This window comes from Acomys russatus, chromosome 22, assembly GCF_903995435.1.
Source record: "Acomys russatus chromosome 22, mAcoRus1.1, whole genome shotgun sequence".
In the NCBI taxonomy this organism is placed as follows: domain Eukaryota; kingdom Metazoa; phylum Chordata; class Mammalia; order Rodentia; family Muridae; genus Acomys; species Acomys russatus.
Window position 1 is genome coordinate 1,114,780 of NC_067158.1, and position 13,428 is coordinate 1,128,207.

Consider the following 13,428-nt stretch of genomic DNA (forward strand, 5'->3'; position numbering starts at 1 on the left):
TGCCTGAACAGTCACCCAAAACTCTCTACACTGTCGGAGCATCATCTTCAGCTTTCCGGCCCAATATTTCTGACAGACAGATTTGTGAGGTGCACCTCTTTCTCTTAACCTTTGTGCTTACATATAGAGGTCCTAGAGGGCCTAGAGGACCATACCGTCTGGTCCTAGAATTCTTTCCTGTGGTGCTGTTAGGGATCCATTTACCTTAGTAGAGATACCTAAAAAAGAACTCACAGGCTGCCAGGGGCTACAGTGTGGAGCCATCTCTGCTGCTGATAGTTTTACAGCATTCTTCCCCCAACTGGCCTAGACTCTCAGCTCTTCCCATCCTTCATGCTAACCTGGGATTTCCATAGCTTCAATAATAAAGCATTATGTAGATTTATCAAAATATTCTGCTAACAAACAGAAAATAGCAAAACTGTAACAATGCCAATTATAATGTTCTTAGCCTAAAAGACTAAATATCTAATAGGAAAAAACAAAATCAACCAAACAGCTCACACTTAAAACTTCACCAAAACAAAAACCAAACCTGAAATCAAAACATTTGTTACCGCTGACAGATTTGGGAAGGAGTATATGAATACGAGAATGAAGGAATGGGGGAGCAGACGTGTGCGCGTGCGTGTGTGTGTGTGTGTGTGTGTGTGCGTGTGTGTGTGTGTGTGTGTGTACACAAAATTTACCCACACCTCAGACTAGGCTCCTCACTTTTTCAAAATACAGAAAAACTCATCTGTGGCATCTCAGTGATTTCCAATTAAATCTCACTCTATGATCTGAAACATTAGTGGATGATATAGAAAACAATAAAATATAACCACCCCTGGATAAAACAAAACAAACCAACAACAACAAAAAACATAGTTAAGTTGGTCCAACTGACTCAAACAAGCACTAAAAACAAAAGACAATAAGAAATGCCAGCCCACCAAGCTTACATATAAATAAGTCAAGGCTCCACAGAGACTCATGAGTGAACCTGAGTTTAAGGGCATTTAAATAATTAAATCTCCAATAAAAGGTGGATTCTGCTGCATCTTAATTTCTTGTCTTCATCTCTCTACATTGTCTTAACAAGTAAGAGCTTAACATTTTACTAAATAATACGCTTGGAAGTTGCAGAATAGGCCCTACTGTGGCTTTTTTCATATTTTATTATCACTGATATCTTTTTACTCATGAAAAAACTATATTGAATCACTTCATTTTTAACACTTTTAGCTAAAATAAAGAAAAACCTCTTTTTTATTAAGCTCATACATGAAAAGCTCACAGCTGCTTTCCCCTCTCCCTATGTTGAATAAAAGATCCTTAACAAAACCTCCTATGAATTCAATGGTAAACTCACCTTTTCCCCACATTTTACTGAGCAGTTTTGGTTTTGGTTTTAAAGCAGGGCACTGCAGTTGGTCTGCTGCAGAAATGCTTTTAACATTATTCTTATCTTAGTAATTTTGCTGCAGAAGGAAGTAACATTTTAAGAGAATTATAAAACAAAACCAAAAAAACCTAACCTTTGAGGGAGATGTTTATTTGGGCCACTTAAAAACAGTTCTAGAAATACTTAAGATCATTTATTCTAAGTGGTCAGCTATACAGCTCGCTTGCTCTAATAAACAACAGTTGACAAGCCACATAATAAAATGCGATTAAAATATTCAATAGTCAACACTTCCTTGCAGGCTTAAATTCTTACACAATGATTCACTGAAATTTGAAAGGATCTGAGCTTTCAAGGGGGAGGAAAAGGATCAAGATCACTGATTGGTTATTACAAGGACAAAGGTAAGTACTTTAAATTTAGATACATATTTACAACTGTGCATACATTTGGAAAATTTCAAGAAACAAAAAATAAAAAGCATTCAAGTAAAAACTTAAAAGATTTACATTGGATTTTCAAAGAAAAGCCTATTGTAATGCAATTCTGCTATCTACATACCTATGGAGAGATTTCAGGCACACAACTGAGCTTTATTTAAAGTTGGCTGAAATGCCGCAGCAGACTACAGAGATGGTTGTACATTCTCCACACCACAGTGACCAACAAATGAGACATTAATCACATACCAATTTAAAATGCATGATTAGAAAAGAAACCCGACAGACAGGACTGAAAAGACTAAATCAAATAAACAGGATAAATATATCATGTCTTTCCTGTACATGATCAACTGTAAAAACACAGGAGGCAGCTGTTGTATTTTAATCTTTAGCATTACATCCTCACAGGCTCTAGTTCAATCCGAAGTATATCTAAACCGCAAAGCTTTGCTCACAGAAATCCTACTGGTTACATAAAAAAAGAAAGATTAAAAGATATACCCTTATCCTTCCAATGTTTCTTCTGACCGTCCATTTCTTGTCTCGATCTGCCCTCCAGCAGCGATCACAAATCATGCATACCCACAGAAAAGCTGTAAACTGCAAAGTTCTCCCTGAGAAATGAAATACCCGTTTCCTCGGCTCAGGGCTGCAGTCTGTGCTGCACAACTGCAGCAGGACTGGAGTCACCTGATGTCTTGGGGTGTGGAGCAGGCTGACGCAGTACAATCTGTAACTAGGCTACTAATACTCAGACATTAATGCGTTCCTCCTATCTGTTTATTGTCCTGGCCATTTGCTTACTGCTCATGCCAAATGGAGCTGGCTTTGCACGGGGAAGGGGCAGCTACCAAAAAGAAAGGGAAAGAAAAGACTCTTCCAATAGAGCCAACCACTAAATATACCTGAAACAGACACAGAACCAAGACCACCCACATAGACTTCTCTTTCCTTCTTGAGCGGCAGTTCAATTGTACTGCTGTGGCTCATTTTTTTGTTTATTTTCAGTTTCACTTGAAACTCTAAAATCAACAGTTTACCCACAACATAGAAATGGACTGATTTAAACGGGTTAATAACTTCAATTTTGTGTTGGAAACAGCCCTTTCTCCTGAGCTTGCTGAGGTTTAAACCACTCATACTTTGAATCCTGAAAGGTATGCAGAAAAAAAAAAAAAAAATCAATGTAATTACTTATGCATATTAAATAAATTACTTCAATGGAAAAATTTTCAACTTCAGCTACCAAAGCTTTTTCTTTCTTATTCAACATTTCTGGAAATCTAGACTCTTCCAAATATATTTAATTATAATCTGTTCCAATTCAATCTTTTAGTAAATACTCACTCACTACCTACCTACTAATAGATTTTTGGCTAAGGGAGAAATAGTCATGTGCTAATTATATCATTTACCCTATGAAAATGGCATAGTTTAATAAAAAAATAAATGGTTGTGATATTTCTAATTTCTCAAAGTTCATTAAACTTGCATTCGTGCCAGTGTAGAATGCTTCTTTCTTTTTTAAAAAAGATTTATTTATTAATATGTATACAATTCTCTACCTGCAAGCCAGAAGAGGGCATCAGATCACATTATAGATGGTTGTGAGCTACCATGTGGTTGTTGGGAATTGAACTCAGGACACCTGGAAGAGCACTCAGTGCTCTTAACCTCTGAGCCATCTCTACAGCCCCCTAGAATGCCTTTCTAATGTTCCACAACTGCTTTACTTGCCTAAACAGAAAAGGAAATGCATAGTGGCAATTTAATCAGCTAAAATATTTTAAAATACATACGGCCCACCAAAATACTATGCATATAATCTATGCATAGAGGTACATGTATCTCTTAACTGTAACTACACTGAAATGGGGACATTTCTCTGAAACTTGGCTCTGAGTACATGTACTGCAAAATCTTGCAAAATCCTCAAGTGGTTAGAATGCCAATTATTCAGTTTTTTTGTCTTTTCTTTATCTACCTTTCTTGCTTAATTATAAATAAATCAATTTATGGGAGGGGAAAAGGGCAGAAGCGGGAAGGAGGATGGGAACAGGAAGATACAAGTGAGGGGATAACATTCAGGATGTAATTTGAATAAAAAATAAAAATAAAAGGAAAAAATAAAATAAATTTAAAAGTGTTTCCAGTTTAAGAACTAATATTTAACTTACTTGCTGAGCCATTATATAATGTAATTATTCTGAGAACACTGTCATCACCAGATCACACCAAGGATGAAAATATGTGGCCTATTCTCAGAACAGTTTAGCATCCCAAACTGTTCAGTAAATACAAAAATACTTCAAGACAGTATTTTAAAATGAGCACTTTCAAACTGACAAGGACAGGGAATGTAGCTAACTGGTCAAGTGCATGCCTAGCAGGCTGAAGGTGTGGGGTTCTAATCTGAGCTCCACTAGAAGAAAAACAAACACCAGAAGACAGTAAATAGCTATCTTCAAGTTACATCATATTTCCGAAGGTAAAAGTATTTGGCATTTACATAATTCACATATTTGTAGTACTTCACTTATTTATTTTTACAGTGCAACCCGTGTGCAGTAATACACTCATATGAATATTAAATGTACTTTTCTTTTTTAAAGATTTATTTATTACGTATATAGTGCTCTGCCTACTTGTACACCTGCAGGCCAGAAGAGGGCATCAGATCTCATTATAGATGGTTGTGAACCATCATGTGGTTGCTGGGAATTGAACTCAGGACCTCTGGAAGAGCAGTCAGTGCTCTTAACCGCTGAGCCATCTCTCCAGCCCTAAATGTACTTTTAGTACTGTAAGTTTATATTTATGGAAGCAAACTAGAAGCCTTTAAGTTCAGTAAGCATTTCAACCTTGCAAAATGATACTCGGTTCTAGTACAATTTATGGTAAGTACAGAGAAAACTAGCTAACTCGTGAGTGCCATTTTTACCCACTTCTTTCTCAGCTTTAAAACTGCAGTTGTTTTAAGTTAGCTAAACAAAATATTTTAATCTGAAAAGCTAGCAAGCGAAACTTATGAATACACAATTTATGGGTCATATTTTCTCATTAAACTTCATCTTAGTGAATTCAAATACTAACCTTTTTAAAAAAGATTTCTTTCATGGGTAATTCTCAAATAACATACACTCAACCCAATTTGCAAAATGATACCTCCATGTTTCAGGGTAGTATTTTATTTTCTTTAACAGTCCAGAATGCCAAAGGAGGGAGTCACAGATCAAGCTTTAATGTATAATACAAAAAATAAGATCAAAGACCTACAAGGTGCCCTACATTCATTTCTGAAGAATACTATACTCTAAAATTACCTACTTTCAGTCTCTCTTCCCACTTTAGTAAGAAAAACACTAAGATTTTTACAACATACACTTATCTAAATATTAAATATCTTAATTGAATAACTAAATAATATTCCTAATTTAAAAAAAACAAAAAAACCTCTGAGCCGGGTAGTGGTGGAGCACACCTCTGATACCAACGCTCCAGAGGTAGAGGCAGACAAATCTCAGTGAGTTCAAGCATTCTGGGCTACAGAGTGGGTTCCAGGAAAGCCTGGGCTACACAGAGACCCTGTCTCAAAAAACCACAAAAAAAATTGTGTGTGTGAGCATTTTTAAAAAATCTTGTTTCTATTTGGAAGGATTTAAAGCAGAAGAGAACTGTCCCAGAGCTGATGTAAAAGCCCAGCATGGAGGAGGCAGGCAGGTGGCTCTCTCTGAGTTCAAGGCCAGCCAGCACACTATATAGCAAGGCTATGTAATTTTTGTTTCAAAAAAAGAAACAAAAGAACAGACAGTAAAACCACACTGGTGTCCACCTCTTCCCACCTCATCCAGCTCTCTCAAACTCCTTTTCTACTTTTCTCTTCTTTTGAAGCCATCAACACTTTTGGTTTGTTTTACCTTTTTTCCTTTAGTGTTTAGAAGCACAAGGAAATAAGAAGAAAGACAAAAAACAAAAACCAAAAAACCAGCCATTTGTTTGAAAATGTGATTAAAACATTACCTGAATACTGTTTTAGGAAGCTACAATTCTTATGTCTATGAACTATGGAGAACAAGGATCTTTTATTAATATGAAAACAACGACAGCTACACAGCAGTCCTGACGCTAACTTCAGAATTCTGAGCAACACAGAAGTACAAAGCTAAACGTTTTATTCCTGAGAGATATTAACAACCACAAACCCTACCATACACTGTAATCTAATGCCCTCTATAGACTGAAAGTCAGCACTTCAACACTGCTGAACTCAATCTTCAGAAATGGAGGACGTGAAATCTAGAAAATGAGTGACAACATTTAAAATGACCCCCCCAAAAAAAGTATTTTCAAAGGCTCTTAACAATCACATAGCAATTTCAATAAGTGAATATTAAAATCCAGAGAAATTGAAAACGTTATTCAATGAGAATACACACACACACACACACACTTATTACTAAAGGCCCAAAGTAGTTGTAAGTTTACAATTTAAAAGCTAAAACTATTAGGCCTTTTACTTTAATGAAAATACACTAAAGAAATAGATTTGAAGAATCCTCAAGGTCATTTCAAAATGTTTGTAAGAGCATGACTCAAGCATTTAATTCTGTATAAAATTCAAAATAGTTTGTAAATTCATTTTGAAAATCACTGGCAAGTGTGAAACATTATCTATGGCTCACTAAACTTCTGTGTGCCATTTATTCACTATGGTTAATTACCAAAGATTCCATAGGACTGTTTTTCCATTACCAACACTAGATGGCACCAACACCCAGTCTGCATTTGATTGCCTAATTGACCACTGGTAAGCTAGCCAAAACCTACTCAATCTTCCAGTACTTCCATAGGATAATTGCATGGCACCAGGAAGCTAAATCAGAATACGACAGGAATAAAAAGAACATGCTAGAATCCAGACACTTATAAGTAAACCAGAATTAAGAAAGGATGAAGTGACAGTAGTAAACAGAAGCAGGCTTTACCATCCACTTAAATGTGAGGTTGCATAAAAATCTTTAGAAATTGGAATTAAGTGAATGAATAAATAGAAAATGGAATAAAAAACGCAAAAGAGTCTGCATCCTGCCTATAAAAACATAAAACCATAAACAGAGCATCAAAAGTTTAAAATGAGCAAAGGTTGAACAAACAATTCATAAAAACTAAAGTACAAATGGCCAATAAATGTTTGAAATCTTAGCTTTGGCTATAAAATACAGGGAGTTAATAAAAGGAATATAAATAAGAAGGTAGTCTGGAAAAAAGAGCCTATTTTCAGATGTTATGATTTTATATAGCAGAGGCCCTATCGACTCCACAAGATTTATCTATAATCTGATGAACACTTTCTATAAAATGGTTAGGATTCAAAGTTAACATTAAAAAACACACCAGTAGTCTGTGGATCACAACAAAGGGCACACTGCACAAATCAGGGAAGCAACCCTTTTCAGAGTTGCCTCAAAAACAACAGCCAACAACAAAAACCCAGCGTGGAGCCAGGAGCAATGAAGAGCATTGAATTCCAGCACTCGGGAGTTGGAGGCAGGAAGAATTAAGCTGTGTCTGGTCTACACAGGGAGAGTCCCAGGTTCCAGGACAGTATAGAGAGACCTGTTTCAAATTTTAAAACCCTTGGAATAAACCTAACAAAGGAAGTTAAAGGCCCCTACCATGAAAACATTTAAGGCACTAAAGAATAAAATTGAAGTAATGGTTTGGAGAGATGGCTCAACAGTTAAGACTTGTTGGACCTTGGTTCTGTTCCCAGAATCAACATGATAGCTCACAACTAACTTTAACTCCAGTTACAGGAGATGTAACACCCTCTGACCTCCCTGGGCACCAGGTACTCATGTGATGTACATACATACATGTAGGCAAAACTCTCATACACATAAAATAAACTTGGAAAAAGGTTTAAAGACCAAAAGATAGCCCATACACAAGGCTAGGCAGAACTAATATAAAAAAATGACTATGCTACCACTGCCAGGTGTGGTGGTGAGCACTTGGGAGGCAGAGGCAGACAGCAGGCAGATCACTGTGAGTTCCAGACCAGCCTGGTGTACAAAGTGAGTCTAGGACAGCCAGGGTGACACAGAGAAACCCTGTCAGGAAGAAAAAAAAAAAAAAAGCCTAGCTGGGTATGGTGGTGCGCCTGTAATCCCAGCACAGAGGCAGGCGGATCACTGTGAGTTCGAGACCAGCCTGACTTACAAAATGAGTCCAGGACAGCCAAGGCTGCACAGAAAAACCCTGTCTTGAAAAACAAAAAACAAAGCTATACTACCAAAAGTCATCTACAGATTTAATACAATCGCCATAAAATTCTAATGGCATTAACAGAAATAGAAAAAGCAATCAACATTCAAAAACAAACAAACAAAACAAACAACAACCAAGAAAAAAAAACCACAGAAGACCTCAGCTAGCCAAAGCAATCCTAATCACAAAGAATAATCCCGGAATATTATGGTATCATATCCAGTCATACTACAGAGCAAGAACAAAGTGACATAGGGCTGGCACAAAAACAAGCACAGATCCAAAAACCCCAGAGAGAAGCCTATACAACTACAGCCACTTGATTAAATACTGGAGAAAAGCAGCCTCTTTACAAATGGTGCTAAGAAAACAGGATTTCCCCGTGTAAAGTCATAAACCTGGATTTCTATCATCTCTCTACCTATACAAAAATCAACTCCATGTGGGCCAAATAGCTTAATGTAATTAAATACCCAAAACTCTCAAACTGTTAAAGGGGAAACACTTCAAAACAGACACAGGCGAGAATTTTCTGAACAGGACTTCAATTGCTCAAGAAATAAAGCCAACAATGACAACTCAAGAAATTAAAAAGCTTGGTATAGTGAAGTAAAGAGCTTACAGAATGGGAGGGAAAAAAGTCTGTCATACATCTGCCAAGATTAGTATCTACAAATGGACTAATGGAAATTCTTAAAAGATGAAATACAAATGGCCAATAAAAACATGAAAAACCACTCAACCTCACTGGCCATCAGAGAAATTGCATAATTGAACTAATGAAGAGGCCAATCATCTTACATTAGTCACAACCGCAGTTACTAAATAAGCAAACAGAGCAGGCTAGTGAGATGGCGCAGCCAGGAAAGCCAAGCCTGATAACCTCAGTTTGACCCCCAGGACCAACATGGAAGAAAGAACAAACTGATTCTTCAAACGTGTCCTCTGACCTCCACACAGGAGACAGGCACAAGAGTAAACATGCACGCACAGAAAACAATACACATATATACAATAAACTACCTACAGCAAAAAGATCCATGAAACAAATCAGGAATTATATATATGTTACATTCATAGTGTTTTGGCTATTTGAATTTGGCAGCCTTAAAGAAAACATCTTTCCAATCTTGGTGAGTCTAAAATAAATGCTTATTTAAGAAAATCTAATAAGGAAAAAAACAAACAAACAAAAAATAGACACGTGTAATAAAGAGTTTTTTCTAATTAGATAACAAATGATAGCAGAAGTTTTAATTAATCCACGATGGAATTCAGTGAGAAGGTTCCTCAAAAACAATAGTGGCCAGAGATGTGGCTCAGGGGTTAACAGCAGCTGGTACTCTCACAGAGGACCCACAAATTCAGTTCCTAGCACCTACATGGTGACTTACAATCATCTGAATCTCCAGTTCCAGGGGATCTTTTGGGCTTCAAAGGCACCAGGAATGCACACAGTGCACAGAAATAAATCCTGGCAAACATCTCATACACATATAATAAAAGAAAACAAATCTTAAATAAAATAAAAAGTAACAGTAAGCACATGACCCAGATGTGCCACTCTTGGAGGACTACGAATTACTGTATTGCAGAAAGAACTTGCACATCAGTGCAGCGCCATTCACAGTAGCTATCATGAAACCCAAGAAATGGATAACGAAAACGGGATGCGTACACAAATAACATTTTTCTTCAGCCATAAAGAATGTAGTTCTTCGCAGGAAAATAAATGCAACTAAAGTTAATTGTGTTAGGTGTATTAAGTCAGCCTCAGAAAGACAGTACATAATTCCTAGATATATACATGTTATTATGTAGTATACATACATAATTTGTGATATGAAAAGTAGACACTAAACCCTTCTAAGAGGAATCAAGGGCACTGATGGAGGAAAGAGGGAGTAAGAGGAATAGAGGAATATGGTGGGAATGTGGTCACTTGAAATATAGCTCCGCAGTTAAGATCATGTTATTCTTGCAAAGAACCAGGGTTCAGTTCACATCACTACATGGCAGCTCACAACCTTCTGTAATCCATCTCTGGCCCTCTTCTAGACTCCACAAACACCACACCCACATGGTGCACACGCACACAGAACACTCATACACAAAAGAGTTTTAAGTACTTACTTAACACACTATCATGCACAATACAGCTCAGTTGGCAGTGTGTACTCAGCATGTATGAAGCCTTGGTTTAAATCCCCAGCACTTCATGAAGTGGTACTGCTTGCAGTTTGGTATTTAGAAGGTGGAAACTGTGAGAAGTCTGTGGTCATTCTTTTTAAGTACTCTGATGTCTTTATGTATGTGTATTGCATGCATGCCTGGTTCCCTAAGAAGATCAGAGAGGCTATCTGTCAAATCCTCTGGAAGTGGAGTTAAAGATGGTTGAGAGCTACCATGTGGTGCTGGGAAGCAAATCTCAGGCTTCTTCAAAAGCAAGTACTCATCTCTCCAGCCACAGAATGGTCACTCTTAGCTACATAAGCCAACCTGATTACAGTGATATAAAGAAAGCACTGAAAGATTATTTCAGGGCTGGAGAGATGGCTGAATAGTTATGAGCACTTGCAACTATAAGGACTTTAGTTCAAATCCCAGCACCCACCTAAGAAGCTGGATATGGTTCTTGTGTGTGACTTTTAGCCTCAGTACTAGGAAGGGCAGAGACAAGAGAACTGCTAGGCCTTCCTGCCTACCACCTAGACAAAAGAGGGGAACTCTGAGTTTAGGGGAAAGACCCTGTTTCAAAAAATAGGCTAACCTCAAACTGGAATGACAGCCAAAACGGCCTTGCATTTGTGATCTTCCTGGCTCCACCCCTCAGGGTTGGGATTACAGGATAAGCTACCAAATCCATCTCAAGAGGTTTACATTCTGGCTGTAATATTCATCAAAAGAGAATCTAAAAACACTGCAGCTCTATTCAGAGTAGCTGGAATGCAGAATTTTGACCTGGCTATTGTTTTTATTTAGAAACTAAGCATAATATGTGATTTTTTTTTTTTTTTTTTTGGTCAAGTTGACAAGAGGTGGGCCTGTGCAACTAATATTAGTAGTCAACTTGACTACCTTTGGAATCAACTAAAACCCAAGCAGCTGGCCACAGCTGTGGGAGATTTTCTTGATTTGACCATTTGAGGATGGAAGACATAAAAGGGCATGAAAGAAGGAAGCCTTTGCTTTCGCCTGTTTCTCTTCATTCTCCCTGGCAAGTCCATCTGTCTGGTTACTAAGGCAGACTTTTCGCTGGTGTTAGAATCTACTTCTGTGAGGTTCCAACACAGACTGAAGACCAGCAGCTCTCATAGGAATGAACAGAGATTTTAGCACAAGATTGGGACAGCTGAGACTTTTCAGTCTTGTAGACTGACCAAGATCCTTGGATTTTCTGTGAAGAAACAGCCATTGTTGAACTACTTGGACCACAGCCTGCAAGCCATTCTAACAAAACCCTGTGCATTCTTGCCTACCTGCGTGCATGCATAAGTAGATGTGTGAGTGTGTGCACACGCGCGCGCCAAAAGAACAAAGGTTGTTTTTGTGCCCTCCCCCAAAGAAAATTAATATGGTATAATAACTTCAAACAACTAAGCCAAAGCAATTTTAAGTAACTGCTTTTAATAAATACTTGTTCTAATTAAGGAAATTATTAAGCAGAAAAATCTAAACTAACCCCACTCTTCATATAGAAAATGAAACCAACTTGTGAGAAGACTTGAATTCATGTCATCCAAATTATTTATACAAACACTGTTTATTTCCCATAACTGTTATGGAATATATACATTCATTATGGTTTTTTTTTTCCTTTTTGTTTGTTTGGTTTTTGTTGCTGTTGTTGTGTTTTTGTTGTTGTTGTTGTTGTATTTTTTTTTAAAGATAGGATTTCTCTGTGTAGTTCTGGCTAGCCTGGAACTCACTTTGTAGAGCAGGCTAGCCCCAAATTCAGACATCTGCCTGCTTCTGTCTCCAGAGTGCTGGGATGAAAGGCTTTGTTTGTTACATGCAAATTATGTTCTATTCCCCAGTGAGTGGATGTGATAGCTAATGTAAGTTTAAAAATTACCGAAAAGGCAAGGTAGTAGTGGTGCTCACCTTTAATCTCAGTACTCAGAAGGCAGAGGCAAGAGGATCTAAGTTACAGCCAGCCTGGTCTATAGACTGAGTTTCAAGGCAGCCAGAGCTACAGAGAGAAACCTTGTTTCAAAACAAACACACACACACACACACACACACACACACACGACTGAACAAAATGTAATATAATGTTTAAGGACACGGGAATGCTAATTACCTTGATCATTGCATATTTATCAGACTATCACATTTTACCCTAAATATATCTATAATTTTATCATCTAATTTAAATCAGAGTTTCTAGAAATGGGGCTGGAAAGATGACTCAGAAGATTATAAGCACCAGCCACACAAGCATAAGGACCAGAGTTTGGATCTTAGAAACCACAAAAAGCCAGGTGGGCCTAGTGACCCACCTGTAGCCCCAAATGTGGGAAGCAGAGACAGTCCCCAGAGCAGACTTGGCAGCCATTGGCGAGTGCTGCCTCAATACAAGGTAGAAAGTGGTGGCATCAACCTCAGGGGCACACACACACTCTGCTTCTGTCTCCACATATATTCAGGGGGAAAGGTTGAGCTAAAGAGTCATGAATAATGATTTCCTTGAAAAAAATATTGTTTACTTAAAAGTGAGTACCCAAACCCATTCTTCATTTTTACTTAGCTTTCAAAGACATTGCTGCTCACTCTCCCCCCCCCCTCTTTTTAATTCTAAACCAGGGGCTACAGATTCCAAAATCGAGCTAAGAAATATGAAAATTAGATTATGGCCAGGCATGGTGATGCCTTTAATCCCAGCAGAGCCAGGTGGATCTTGGTGAGTTCAGGACAGCCAAGGCCTCTGTTACACAGAGAAAATCTGTCTCAAAAAAAACAAAAAACAAAAAAAAAAGAAAATTCAATTAAGTTTTGGGAGGTAGCACGAAGGTAGAAGGTAATTCCATAGGTATGTCAGTATTGGTCACTGAGAGGACCATACATTGCTAAAAGGCTGGTGGTGGCTAGAGCCTGGCCCCCTCCACAGGCACCAGCCAATCCCAGTTAGAGTCAGGTAGCCACAGATAGGATTCCCTAGAACCCTTAAAAGAGCCTTCGAACTACCTGTCCTCCTGATTGCCTTCATTTTGTATGGATGGTTGACCCTGCAGGCAGGCTGTTTCTACAGAATAAACGCTCTTTGTCTGGGGTCTTCCTTCAGTAATTTTAGGAGCTGCATGCCTACTTCTCCTGGGCCTTTACTCC

General features: G+C 38.0%; 1 protein-coding gene across 4 annotated transcripts in view; it reads right to left on the minus strand.

The window, feature by feature from the left end:
- Rtn4 (reticulon 4) overlaps positions 1 to 13,428 on the minus strand; it is a 56,329-nt gene that overhangs the window by 25,027 nt on the left and 17,874 nt on the right. The window contains exon 1 of one of the 4 annotated variants that reach the window (XM_051165164.1): positions 2,332 to 2,637. The exons of the other annotated variants lie outside the window; for them this stretch is intronic. Coding sequence (XP_051021121.1) covers positions 2,332 to 2,365 — 34 coding nt within the window. The 5' untranslated portion in view covers positions 2,366 to 2,637. Of the gene's footprint in view, positions 1 to 2,331; positions 2,638 to 13,428 lie in introns of those variants that run through there. 4 annotated transcript variants of the gene reach the window in all.